The sequence below is a fragment of the Sinocyclocheilus anshuiensis genome, unplaced genomic scaffold (genome assembly GCF_001515605.1).
Source record: "Sinocyclocheilus anshuiensis isolate Anshui unplaced genomic scaffold, SAMN03320099.WGS_v1.1 scaffold222, whole genome shotgun sequence".
NCBI classification, from domain to species: Eukaryota; Metazoa; Chordata; class Actinopteri; order Cypriniformes; family Cyprinidae; genus Sinocyclocheilus; species Sinocyclocheilus anshuiensis.
In genome coordinates, this window is record NW_015542408.1 from 1,147,882 (window position 1) to 1,162,675 (window position 14,794).

Sequence of the window (14,794 nt, forward strand, 5' to 3'; positions counted from 1 at the left end):
TTTATTTTATTTTATTTTATTTTATTTTATTTTTAGCAACTGCATAACAATGCATTAAAGCCACTCGTAACACCTTAGCAGCCTCATAGTAACACCATGGCAACATTGTGGCAGTAAGTTTTTGCATGGAAAGCAGCACTGAAATGTAAAATTCTAGTTCATCGGATCACTACGTTCTAAATTAGTCTGTGAGGGCAGAGGGCGGTCAGTGGGATTGTGTACAGGCCTATCAGAGGCGGCGCGGTCCATGAAGGTCTTGGTATTTCCAGAGCCTCTGACAGGATTACACATAATAACACAGCCCTGGATTTAGAGAATTAAGCTCCTGATTATTTATAGATGGCACAGTTGAGAGTGCTGGTGAAACAAAGGCTCACAAATGACCGGAGGTTGGTAAACGTTGTTAAACAACCCACTGTCTCGGCACAGACTAATCAGGGTAAATATGCCAGCCAAAATCCCACTTCTGGATCATATGCTCATTAGATTCAAAGGTACCCTTTTTCTTTCTTTTTTCAGCCATACGTGCGACTGGTGTTTTATTATTTTATGTTTTATCAATACAAAAATGCCCCTCTGTCCAGTAGCACTGATTATGTTTGCCCACAGCGGCAGTTTTTAAGCTCTGCAACCGTTTGGACATTGTTGGAGTGCAGGGGTGATGATGTAATCTTGTTTTATTTCCAGCAGGAAGTCAAACTTCAGAGCAGGCCGACAGGAAGAGCAAGGGGAACTCGGACAAGCCTTGCGAGAATGGGGTACGTTCACATTCACGCTGTTCTCAGTCACACTTTCCTTCTGGACTGTTTGAGACGTAATGAGGGCTGTTCACCGAGGCTTCACGTAATTACGGTGGAACTGCGTAGACAAAACACAAGTTCAGCACTTCTTTTCGTGAAATAAATGTGTGTATTTTCTATGTAGTGTAAATGTTTCAAGCCGTAAAGCACTCTTGATATAAATCTGGGTTTGTTTTTCCTTTTACTGCTGTGAAAGGTTAGAAAATGACTTAAAACGCTTAAAAAGCCCTTTTATCTGTTGGCCATTTTTGTGTTTTCATTGGCTTCTTTGGCCCACTTTTCCTTAATTTGAGCATTAATTAAATGATCTTTGGACATGTACACTCCTCAACACGAACTTGTCTGCTGGTTTGCTAAAAGAAAGCTTTCATTATTCTTGAGTCATATATGAGAAAATTAGATTTTTAAAATTATTTTATATAATTTATATATTTTATCTTATTATTTCATATTTTGTATATTTTATTATTATTTTATGTACTACTATAATTTGTATTAATATTTAGAATTCACTTTTCTTTTCATATTTTCATTTTAATTTAAATTGCTCATTACAAAATTAGTATGCAATACTTGTCTGCTGGTTTGCTAAAAGAAAGCTTTCATAATTCTCGAGTCAGCTATGAATTTTTTTTATTATTATTATATATTATTTTATATGTTATTATATGTCCTACTATAATTTGTATTAATATTTTGAATGAACTTTTCTTTTCATATTTTCATTTTAATTTAAATTGCTCATTACAAAATTAGTATGCAATACTTGTCTGCTGGTTTGCTAAAAGAAATCTTTCATAATTCTTGAGTCAGCTATGAGAATTATTTTCTTATTTTATATTGTTTATATATTATTTTATATTTTCTTATTTTATATTTTCTTATTATATGTACTACTATAATTTGTATTAATATTTAGAATGAACTTTTCTTTCTATATTTTCATTTTCATTGTCATTTAAATTACTTTAAATTTTAGTTATGTAATTAAAAAATTTTCTTACTTTGTAAAATTAATTTTATTAATTTTGATGTTTTAAAAAAAGTATTATTATTTTTTTTTAAATATATTTCTGTTTAACTTGGATTCATTTTTTTTTTAGAGTTTTAGTTCTAGAAATGTAAGTACTTCAAATTACATTTTATTTCAGTTAGTTTCCAGGGCAACATTTCCCCTCTTTTTTTCTAGTAAGCCCCATTTAAATAGTTTTATTTAACTATTATTTAGTTATTTTTGAGATAGACAGGCCTCGTGACTCTACGCTCTTATTGTAAGAAAACGACTTCTGTTCCACAATAGAAAGTTTTACAAGTTTAAAACAGTTAAGTAAATGATGACAGAATTGTTGTTCCTTTTAAGAATCAGTTCTGACTGTAGTTGCCATAGAATTATGCTCCAGTTGGAAGTTAGAAGTAGGAAGCTTCGCAGCGGGGAGCTTGTGTGCAATGTGCTGATAAGCTCCAGTCCCCCACCAAAGTCATTTGCAGCGGTTTTAGAGAAACAGAATACGCAGGTTTCCCTGTTTCCCAAAAGATCACTCGACTACATAATGCTGCCTAGTTTCCGCGCGCTTCCTATTCCACTCCATATGTCTGTCTTTGATACAGATCATGCAGAAAAAAGGAGGTAGTGTTCTCTTTTTCCGAGCTCAGAAACACACATCTACATTCCTCTGCCAGTATCCATATCAGTATTTTAAGAAAAAGGAAATTGATGTCTGTAGGTATGTATTCCAGATCTCCAGACTGATTAACATTCCACAAGACTGTAATCATAAAACCCATAAAGCCGCACAGCTATTGAACAGGTGGTCTTTAGGACCTTCCCAGCGTCAGCAGTTATGTTATAAATGAGTGACACGTTCACTGCGGCATCCCGATATGTGGCCCTCCCTGCGTCCCATTATGCAGCTGTTATTACAGATAATCCAGGCAGCGGGGGCTTCTCTTTCAGGCCGTATCATGTGATGATATTTTAATTACATCCGGCCAATAAACTTCAGGACTTCTGAACTTCTGCGCTGGCCTGCAAGTGTGCTCCGCTTTAAACCAGGTCAAAGGGCCAGAAGGCAAAATATTAGCTACATGTTCAGCACACCAAAAGTCTCCTCCTGCCCCTGATAATACAGCCGAGCAGCTGAGAATGACTGTGTACGTTGTACATTTGATGGTCATGTATCTTTATATAGTATTTCTCTCAGGGTCAGAATGCATCAGACTTTATTCAGGATGGTTTAAGTCATTATGCACATGTCAGCATGTGTTGTTTGCCCATCTGTGTGTATTTTTAAAGATGGATGTAAACTACCTTTCAAAAGGCTGCATTTATTTGACCAAAAATAAAGTAAAAACTGTAATATTGTGACATATCATTACAATTTAAAATATTAGTATTACTTTATTTTAAAATGTAATTCATTTCTGTGATGGGTAAGCAATTTTTTAGCAGCCATAGCTTATAATTTCTTATTATTATCAATGTTGAAAAGATTGCTGCTTAAAATTTTTGTAGAAACTGTAATGCATTTTTTTTATTAATAGAACGTTCAAAAGAAATAGCATTGAAACAGAATTATTTTTAACGATATAAAATCTTTACAGTCACTTTTTATCAATTGAATGCATCTTTGCTAAATAAAAGAATTAATTTAATTAAAAAAAAATACTTACTAACCCTAAACTTTTGAATGGTAATGTATGCTATGTTTTGTTGATGTTAAGTGTCAAAAATGTCAGATTTTCCAATAAAAAAAATTTTAAGTTTAATTTATGCCTTTATGTGTTTAATTTATATCATCTGATCCTTACTGCACACAAAAAATACAGCAATAAAAATACAGGAAGTGCTTGTTTTATGCAACTTTGCATCAAACAAATTAACAAATCAGTTTGTTTTGAGGCAGAGAATTAGATACTATTTTTGGTCAGATATAAATCTATACACATTTTGTGCATTTTTTTTTGCTATTTAGTTTTAGATAAATCTATCCTTAAGTGGCATGTAAATGCAAAACAAACTGTGGTTGGTGTCTTTACTGTAAGTCAGACTAAGTGGGCGAATCTTGGCCAGAATGAGCTGCAATCTGGACAAGACTTTTATGCTGTTAGTTAAAAGTCTGGCTATGCAATAATCTAAAGAGATCTTTCATCAGGCACGTTGTTGGTTTTCAAGCCTGGTCCGTCTTGACAGCTTTGTCTCTGAGCTCACTGACCTTGTCCCACTCTGATATCACTATCATTGACCTTCACTCTCTCTTTTTCTGCCTCCTGTAACATTCCCTCTGATGATGCTTAGAGTTACCATTTCGGGCGCACTGCACCTCCTGCACCCGGCAGATATAACTTTATTAGATAATCAAAATTCACCGTAAAATGCGATTAGAGGTTCTGTGAGAATGCAAATGCTTCGTCCGTAGAGATGAATGCTTAGCCCTTGAAAGTTCCCAAAGATCTGTGCATGTTGTCCCTAAGGGTGCTTTGCATAGTCATGAAAGAGCAATGTGTTTCTGCCTAAATGCAGCAGGAAAAGGAAACAAATACTGCGAATTAAAGTGTCATTGCATTTGAAGACAGCACTGTGAATTCTTCTAATTATCATCTAGCACTTGTCCTGAAATGTAGTGATTCTCAACTGGTTTTCCTTTAGGACAAAATCACAACTGAAATCGTCATTTTAAACCAAAAACGTCCTTAAAATCAAATATTTAAATTGTTTTAAATGCTTAAATGCACAATTATATGCTTTGTTTCATTTTATACTTTGCATTTAGAATTAATGCTTTCCAAGACCATGTCAGTGTTATTTTAGCATTTATAATTTGTATTAATGTTTTGAATGAGTTTTTATTTGTATATTTTCTGTTTTAATTTACAAGTTTTAGTGATTTTATATTGTGCTTTTGTCATTTTTATTAGTTTTTTTTTTAATGTCTATATATAGATCATATTCGTTCCATTTCAGTTATTTATAAATAATTATTTTAGTTAATTTAGTGCTATAAGTTAAACTAAATTTAAATGAGAAATGATGCCTTGGCAAATAGAAAAATAAAATAATTCAAATAAAATTAACAAATATTTTATTTTATTTCAGTTAATGTTTATTTTATTTATTTATTTATTTATTTATGATATCAATGTCAATAAAACCCTGCATTATATCAGAACAGATCTTGAAATTTTTTGTCATTAACCGCCAGTTGAAAACCACTGATGAACGTCTCTTTTTTCACCAAACTAAATCATTGCTCTAAAGCACATGATGAATATTGTTCAGTGTGTACGCTGAAGTTGAGAGCACAGATTTTGCCCTGTGGCACTGGCTGTGTTTTTCAGCGTATGGACATGTGAAGGTCAGTCATCATGAGTGACCGTGGTCAGTACGAGGAGCTATTAAAATGCGGAGGGAGCTAAATGGCTGGCTCAGCGTTATTATAGCACTTATTGACTGTGCCCATTTCTGTCCAAGATACCTCATCCAACTGGCACAAAAACGGTCTTGTTCAATTGCTCATCGCTGTTGGAATACTAATATGGATTAGCCCACATGAGTATCACATCTTGCCGAAAGACATGCATTTCAAAATTGTGCATTTTAACTCTTTGTTGCTTACTTATTGAAATCTGACAGAATTTTAATTTATAATGGCAAAAACTTTAGCTATTAAAAATGCACCTTATGACATTATATTGGCCATTGACTTTTTTTGGACATGTATACAATGGTATTATTTAAAGTAAAGAATAGTAAACCTGTTTAGGGGAGTATGATGTAACATGGTGTCATGAAATAATCAATGTACAATGGTACTTTTTGTTAATGGAATTGACGTGTTTCCTTGTTAAACAGCTATTTCATCAGCCTCCTCTTGTGCACTGTAATGCATGGTGCATTTGAAAGCACGTGCATGCTGTAAAGTTGTGTCGCAGAGCTGCAAACATTAATGGCAGATTCTTTGGAGACCGTCACGCATCTGGGAGTAAGTGAGTGCGGGGCAGCTGCGGCGTAGCACGGGCAGTCTGACAGCGGCGCTCCCGGGAGAGGAGGGGAGTGTGTGTGCGTGCTGTAGTGATGTCCGATTCTCGAATGAATCATGGTTTGAATCGATTGACTCGGATCATTTGAACCGATTTGCTTTGTTGTTGTAAATTCCCTGTAAATGAGATCTTTGGGCGTAGAAAATTGAAGCATATGTCACGTTGAAATCATAAACGTGATTAGGCTATCGTTTTTTCCCGGTTGCAGCGATTACAGAAATTAATAGAACCATTTAAGCAAAGCGATTCGCTGAAATTAATCGGAATTCTCCTTCTTTCTGTAAATTCAAGATAGGGAGTCTACGACGCCAAGTCAATGAATTATTAAATCGTTCCAGGGGCGTTTTGCCATATTTTAATACTGTTTTTAAAATACAGTTTTGTGATATTGACCTGCGTCACAGAATCGTCCACAAGATGCACGCGCAAGCTGCTCGTCGTTGACAAACGATAGAATGGATTGTAAGTAAAGTAGCTAATTATCCATCCTCACTCCTCTTTTTTGCTTTCTGTTTTTATAAAACATCCTGTTATAGTTTCGTTGTGAGAAACCGCTGTAAACGATTCAGTGTGTGAGTGAACTGTCCAAATGAATCAAACTCGGCGATTAATGTCAGACCTTTTGCCAACTCGTTTGACCGTTTGCATCAAAAGAGTAATTCGTTGAATCTGGCATCGCTAGTTTTGATTCTGAACAGCTGACAAGACATGTTTGCTTAAATATTATCAGAGAAAATTATTCTCAGGTCGGTTTACGTCAATATTATCGACAAATAAGGATTTATCTTATAGCTTTGGATAAAAGCGTCTGCTAAATGACTAAATAAATAAATACAAATAAATATTTTGTTAGGGCACAGCGGTATTTTAGGGACGCCGCTGAACTGAACAAGAGAATTCTATTATCCAGCCTTTTTTTGACTCGTTATCGATTCCGAAGTGGGAATGATTTACTCAGACTCTTAAAGGGGTCATATGATGCGATTTCAATTTTTCCTTTCTCTTTGGAGTGTTACAAACTTGGTGCATAAAGACGATCTGTAAAGTTGCAAAGACTAAAGTCTCAAATCCAAAGAGATATTATAAAAGTTAAGAGTTAACCACGCCTATCTAAAACGGCTCGTTCTAACACGCCCCCACATGTCTACATCACGATGGGGGAAGATTTGCATAACGCCGCCCAAATGTTCACGCAAAGAAAGAAGGCGTAACTTTTATTCTCGCTGTAGTATTGTTGTTGCCGCCGCCATGTCGTGAAGGCACTGTGTGCTTCGTTGTGGAAGCGAAACTACTTTGTTTGGTCTTCCAAAAGAGGACGATATCCGCTTCGTCATGCCTAGAGCTGACCGCATAAACACATTTCATTACACCAAATACACAAAATAATGTTCTTTTTAGCAGCATCATATGACCCCTTTAAATCAATCATTTATACTGGCTTTTTAGAACTTGTTCAACCGATTCTTAGAAATGATCCGACTCCAACGAATGATTCGTTAAGGAATCGGACATCACTACTGCAGTCTGCTCTCTGGGCAGAAGAAACGCGCACACACATTAAGAGCGAGAGAAGTGCTTGCACGTCAAAATTGAGCCTGAGAGGGGAAAAAAACTTACGCAGTCTCCATCATCACACATTCACGTTAACATTTTACAAAGGTCACGCGTTTCTATCCAACATTTGACTGTTTAATGTACTGTAATTGCTCATCAGAGTCACGAGACTGTAACTATGCATAGTAAACAAAAACACGCAAAGTCAGTCGCGTAGAGTGGGGATGACAGCCTGACTCATCGCTAATGTGCTGGATGACTTCACTCCTGCTTTTTGGAGAGGGGATTGCGGCTGTGAGTGTGACTCTGGGGTCTCATAACGAGCACAACACCACAGATACTACAGCTGCACTGCATCCGTCCACACAGCGCCGATGCTTTTCACATAAGAGACTCGGAAACACAGTTAGAAATGGAGTGGAACCACGTCGAGACTTTGCAGGAATTCACAGCTGAAGGACAATGCAGCAAAATTAAGGTCCGATCATGCAGAATAACCTGGGACTCTCACCAGGTAATTTCAGCGCTCATCTTTTAAGTGGATGCTTATGCGTTGCTCTGTGTAGCATTGATTTGTGAAGCACAGAACCGGTTGAGGCTACTCAGATTTTCAGCCTGTTCGTTTGCTGATCAATAGGAAGAAGGATTGACCAGTTGTTATAAGTGTCAAAGTGTTGGATCAGGTTACATTGCTGTCTAGTTACATGAGCTGATGGATCACAGCTGTATGTACTGTATTGGGAAGGGATGCTGTCAGTTGACGTAATATTTGGGTAGGTAACATGACATTTTGAACAGTGAGTGTGACTAATGCTGTAGTTCATCTGCAATTGCTCTAAACTACATTTTTATATGTATAATCATTATACATGCAGATCTCAGTGGAGAGACTGCATTGGATATTGTGCTTCTAACCGTTTATGCGAGCTCCAAAAAGGTGAAAACATAAAGATAAAATAAAAAAATTGAGTGACTAGTCACAACACTTATTGTATTATTACACTTAAAATTATTTTAATATCCACGATGACACAACTGTCATTATTTTGTAATTGTAGCTAATTTATAATATCAGAGCTCATTATTACTATTAGTTGACTAATTGTTACCCTAAAGCTGACATTCTGAGGAAAATGCTTTTATTTCATAATTCATGGGCTATAGATTACATATTGTTTTATATTAAAAATGCACCAATATGCTTGATATATTTGGATAAAATATAATAAATTTGCTTTGACGTTAAATCATGTTACTTGCCATAATTTACTTTGGCATTCCTAAATAAGTTTGTTTCATAAAATCTATATCACTTTTGAATCGCTCAGTCGCATACAGATAATGGGCTTATATGGTTATGTGATAGAAATTGTGCTCAGTTTACAATCTAAAACTTATTAAACCTCTCTCTCCCCTACATGTTATTTTTCAGCTACCCATTTACAGATGTGCCAGAATCAAGCAGGTTCTCCTTTCTATAAAATTGTGATACAATAAATGTGATGAATTAAATCTCAGTGCAAACTGAAATTTTTTTTCAGTAGCTGCCATGCCAGACCTCAAAAAGTGCATTTGTGAGAATTGTTCTTGTGACGGGGGAACTAAAAGTACTCTACGGCTCATTTGTCAGACAAGATATGAATAGCAGTGGCTGCAGGCAGGTGATGACCTAATGGACTATGTCATATGTGAAAAAGGGTGAAAAGGAGGGAGGTAAAGAGATTTATGTCTCCTGTAGATAATACTGCAGTAGGCACTATTAGCTATAAATGTAAACACTTATAGATTCTTTAGTCATAGATTCACTCATTCTGCTGTAAGATATTTCAAAACATTTCTCACATGCTTCGGTTAATGCCATGGTTCGTAATGTAATGGGTGAGCGTGTTTAATACTTTGCGTATGATCTCATTCTGAAAAGGGCCTGTTCCCTCAGAGCCACCAGGTGTTCACCAACACCATAATGGCCCCAGGGGTGACCTCATTTTCTGTGGCTAGAGCCACATTTCAGGCGAATCCTTCCACAGAGTGAACATCCAAGGCTACTAAGAATGGCACTCCCTGAAAGAATTGAGATATTACCCTAAAAGAATGTGTGTTTTGTATGGCAGTGCAGGCCTTTGTTTTATGGTGGTAAATTATCTGCAATGGAAACAAAATGGAAACAAATAATGTATGACACATTGTTGGCTGACACATGTTGTCTGACGCTTTGCTGAGTGTTTCCTTCCCAGTAGTGCTTTCCTAGGATTTCCTCACGGTGTGTTCATGTCATGTCAGAAAGATTGCATTTAAGTCATGATTTTTAGCAGGAAACTCTAAACTTTCTTTAAGCCCAGAGTGTCCGAGTTTGGTACCTGTTGGTGAGAGAACACATCAGATGCAGTATCTGTATTGACAGTAAATTTGTTGAAATCAGTGATATTATAATTTTTTATGTTTACAATAAAACTATCTAAGTGTACGTTTACGCGATGATGCTCTTTGTTCACACAGATCCACGAAAACGACTAAAAACGCTGTTATGCATGCCAGTCCAGTAGTTGGCGATGTTGCATTGTAAAGAAACACTATACGCCTGTGCATATACCCATAATTAGCACTTTGAAACCCATTTTTCACAAATTTGCCTTTTTGAGGACCCCAAAACTCTATTGTTATGTAAATGAATGGCCCAAACTAAAAACGCTGTATTATGCATGCCAGTCCAGTAGTTGGCGATGGCACTTTGTAAAGAAACACTATGCGCCTGCACCTTGCACTTTAAAAACCGTTTTCACAAGTTGTGTAAACGAATGGCCAAAACGCATAAAAAGTTTTTAGTTAAAAATTGTGTGTAAACAACCCCTAAGTTGCACGTACAAAATACCATATTATGGTACAATTATGATAGAATTTACAAAACCATCATAAATTGAAGAAAAACATTAAAAAGCAAAATTTTGCATAATTTTGTATTAAGTCAAATAAAAAAAAAGGTACATTATCATCTTGCTCAAACCGAGTAACTTGAATGCATCTGCCGTTGTAATTACGAATTCCCAACTAGTAAATTTGAACTACCCATGAGGACTTTAATGTACCAGTATTCAATTAATCAAGTGATTCATTTAATTAATTGCCAGCTGAACTGAGCACCCATGAGCAAAAATGGCTGATTTCATATGACTGATTTCTAGGGGGTCCTGCATTAGTCAGTCAGTCAACAGCCATTATGATGAAATGAGCATATTAACAGATAGCTTCTTCCAGTTATTATAGACCTCATTGCAGTTATATTCAGTGTTGGGGAGTAACTAGTTACATGTAACGGCGTTAGGTAATTTAATTCAAAAATAATCCTGCATGGTGTAGATGTTTGAAAATGATTAACAGTTGCAAATAAACATTCATTAGAAATTTAGAAAAGTAATCAAAAAGTAATCAGTTACATTACTTTAATCAAGTAATTGAAAAAGTTACACTACTATTACATTTTAAATAGGGTAACTTGTAATCTGTAACCTATTACATTTCCAAAGTAACCTTCCCAACACTGGTTATATTGACTAGAAAAATTCTTTCAGAGCTGAGCATTTCTGCTTTATCTGACAGCACAGAGACCTCTCAGAGGATATCTAGTGCCGATTCCATCTTAGCTGGCCAACCCCAATTTTAACATGGACTTGCCACATTGACTTTTCTTATAAAATCTCAGTGATGCCTCAATGAGATTATTTAGATAAATGTACCCTCCACACGAAAATGAGGGTTTTGCAGTCCTCTGACTCACAAGGGCCTGTCAGATGTGTTTTAGTCATTATAAGTATAACGTGTACAGTGAGCCAGTTATGGGAATTGAAAGAAGCCAATGATTCAATTATTTTGAATGTGTGCCATACTGACATGTCAGACAGAAAAACAATCTCGGATTTGTTTATGAAATTCAGGAATATTCTGATACATAGGCTCTTGTTACTTGCATTTTTGAGTATGTATGCATGTCGTGCTTATATCGTTAAGTATGAGTGAACGTTAAAGAGTGTGTATAGTAGGTGAGTTCATACAACTGCAGGGCATTGCATAAGTATACGCATCCTGTTCACTCTCTAGGCATTTCCTCGTGATCCTGTGGTGATTTCTAGATGTGTGTTTTTGTTTGTCTGTACCTGTTGAATTGCTGTTTACTGCATATATTTCTATTACCCAATGCCACACAGCAGTCCACCCTATGAATGAATGAATGAATGATGCATTTATATAGCACTTTATTGTGTATTGTTGTACACCCAAAGCGTTTTTACAATCATGTGGGGTGGGGGTCTCTCCTCAACCACCACCCTACTGGAAGCAACAGCTTGGACCAGTTTAAATTCTAACCTTAAATTCTAACTAGTTTTATATGGACAATGGTGATCTGTTGCTGGCTTAAACTAGTGTGAAGATGCACAAAACAAAACATATAATGATAATGATCTAGCTTGTCTAGGATGGAGCCAGACATATAGTACCAGTATAAATGTGTCTAAAAATAAATTATGAAATTAACCTTCACAACTCTTTGCATATATTTTGAATACTGTCTGTTTGAAAATGAACACAAAATAGGTTGAATTTGACACAATCCAGTGATAAACCAATGTAACAACAATTAAGTGGCCAAAATTTGGCCTATTTCGATATTATTTCATGTTTTCTAATAATTTTGAGTAAATATGTTACATTTTTATTTCATTTCAGCAATTTTGTGTTTGTCTATTTTTCATCATTAATTTGCATTACACATATTGTCGGCATCATCTATGTCTGTTGACTACTAGTTTGAAACTACCTTCATCACCATTTAATTCAAAAGATTTAATTAAATAATTGCACATTATATTTGTTTGAATAAGTGAAGTTCAGCTTGTTTGTGTGCAAAGCTAATTCTATGATGTGTGTGTTTGTGTGTAGGTGGGGAATCCAGGTGTGGAGTTAACGCTGTCAGAGCTGCAGGAGATGGCAATGCGACAGCAGCAGCAGATCGAAGCTCAGCAGCAGATGCTGATAGCTAAGGTAGGCGCCACCATATGAATCCTCATATCTCTTTATTTATTCATATGTCTTCAGATCTTTTTCCTCTTCTTATGTCTGAACTGTTCAGTTGAGAAGAAACTGTCAAATTCCAAAATGCCACTTTTATTTAGGCTAGGATATGCATCTTTCATTTTCAGATCTGTTAATGGTGCTCTGTTGGTCTGCTGACTTTAAAACTAAGACCCCTGTGGTCCGGCATAAACAGGTGTACACACATGCATCAGGGGCATACTGTACGTGAACACATGGTCATATCATCTGGAGTGCATAAACTGCCATGTTTGATTAATTATACTAGCCTGGTTCCATGCGGCCATGTCAGGAATTTTCTAAATACCTTTTAAATGATTTGCATTTTAAATTTGCTGCTAGTGCACTCAAGCCTGACATCATTCGGTTGTCTCTTTTGATATTGTGTTTTGAGAACCATGTCTTTGTGATTGAGATATTGTCTTGAGGTCAGTGTGTGATAGTTGAGTATCACACTTAGGTCAGCGGCGGAGGGAACTGTGCGTGTTGCCTGGATGCAAAGTTATTTTCCTTAAACAACAACAGGAAAGAGACTCCATTCACTTAGGAAATGAGATCAGCATGGAACTGCAGCTGTCAGGAAGAGGGAGGACGTTAAGACCACTGGAGATTGTGTGTTCATGTACGTGTGTTCACGAAGGTTTAGTCAGTTCCCGGTTAAAGGTATCAGAATTAGGACTGCACGATGAATCGAATGCGATTGTCATGCGCATTTTGATAGTAATGCCGGTTCTGTAATCAGACGCATGACAATCGCAGCTTCCGTCGTATCGCGGTCTCGATTCCATTTCGATTTATCGTGCAGCCCTAATCAGAATGCTCTGGAAATTGCAGACAAGCGACACAAGGCCTAGCTATGATCTCTGAAGTATATGCGACTGTGTATTCCATGAATGAGTATCAAGAGGTCATCAACTCATCTGTTGTTGTAAGGTAAAAAAAATGCATGTATGTTTAGAACTTTTCAGGTAGAGGTGTTTGTTTAAATGCTATTTGTGACCCTGGACCACAAAACCAGTCATAAGGGTCAATTTTTTGAAATTGAGATTTTTATGTTTTGATATATGTACAGTAGGAAATTTACATACTATCTTCATGGAACATGACCTTTACTTAATATCCTAATGATTTTTGCCATAAAAAAGTTGATAATTTTGACCCATACAATGTATTTTTGGCTATTTCTACAAATATACCCGTGCTACTTATGACTGGTTTTGTGGTCCAGGGTCACATTTTATTAGGCTAATTTTGGTTTTATATTTTTAATACAGATTTTTTTTGTGGATAGATGACTATAGATTGTAGAGTGGAAAAAGTGCATGCATATTTCCACAAACCTGTTCTACGTAACTGTAAACATTGTAGCTCTGCAGTTCTATCTGTTCATTTAACACTGGATTGTGTCGAGTCAACACTCTGGAACTGTTAGGCCTGGCTTTGTATTTGCTCATTCTGAAGCAGACCTGAAGCGCTAGTCAGCACGAACGCCTGTGTTTCCCTCCACTTTCTATTTTAGTCTCATTCATCATACATTCACGTTTTGGGTGTGTTATATTACAAAAAACCCAAATAACTGAAACTTTCATACAGCTGGAGTAATTACAGTATTATTTGTGTTCCTTTTTATTTGTTCTCTGCTCTTCTAACAGAAATCTTTCGTGTTCATATTCTGTAACGGCTCTGAAATGAAGTTGATGTTCTTTTATTTCCTGTCTCTATCTTTCCCCTCTCTATTTTACCATCTTACCTGGCCCTTCCTTATTGTTTCCATCCCATTCTCTCACAGCTCTACACTGTGCGTAGTGAGGTGTGTGAAAGGGCTTTTGTTGATAGGTGACGTGTTTGTTTTGATGATCTGTGGAGCGTGTTCCCTCCCATTTTGAAATTGACTGTTACCCTCTCCTGTCCTTTCCTCCCTTTTCCTCTCCTCCCTGTGTTTAGGAGCAACGATTGCGGTATTTGAAGCAGCAGGACCCACGTCAGGGCCAGTCTGTGTCTGAGAGTGAGAAGCTCCAGAGGTTGAGGGAAAGAGTGGAAAGTCAAGAAGCCAAACTCAAGAAGGTCCGTGCCATGAGGGGCCAAGTGGACTACAGCAAACTCATCAACGGCAACCTGTGTATGTACAGCCATGTTAACAGACTTCAAAATGCTTTAGAGATTGCTCACTTTATAAATGAATTTAACTATATGTTGGTATATGATTAGGGATGCAGCGATTAACTGCACTTTAAAACGTCACGGTTAATTAATCGTAAAGGTTCTGCTAAACCGAGTGTTTCTGTTACACGGAATGGCACTGTTTCAGCTTGTGGAAA

The 14,794-nt window shown here is 36.5% G+C and overlaps 1 protein-coding gene across 5 annotated transcripts in view; it reads left to right on the forward strand.

Annotated features, from left to right (window-relative positions):
- LOC107693143 (apoptosis-stimulating of p53 protein 1-like) overlaps positions 1-14,794 on the forward strand; it is a 43,373-nt gene that overhangs the window by 17,987 nt on the left and 10,592 nt on the right. Inside the window, exons 1-5 of one of the 5 annotated variants that reach the window (XM_016492414.1) lie at positions 356-494; positions 688-758; positions 12,324-12,425; positions 14,266-14,286; positions 14,421-14,595. In XM_016492414.1, the coding sequence (XP_016347900.1) occupies positions 446-494; positions 688-758; positions 12,324-12,425; positions 14,266-14,286; positions 14,421-14,595 (418 nt within the window). In that variant the 5' untranslated portion in view covers positions 356-445. Of the gene's footprint in view, positions 1-355; positions 495-687; positions 759-12,323; positions 12,426-14,265; positions 14,287-14,420; positions 14,596-14,794 lie in introns of those variants that run through there. The other 4 variants (XM_016492416.1, XM_016492413.1, XM_016492411.1 and 1 more) reach the window with 4 other exon arrangements.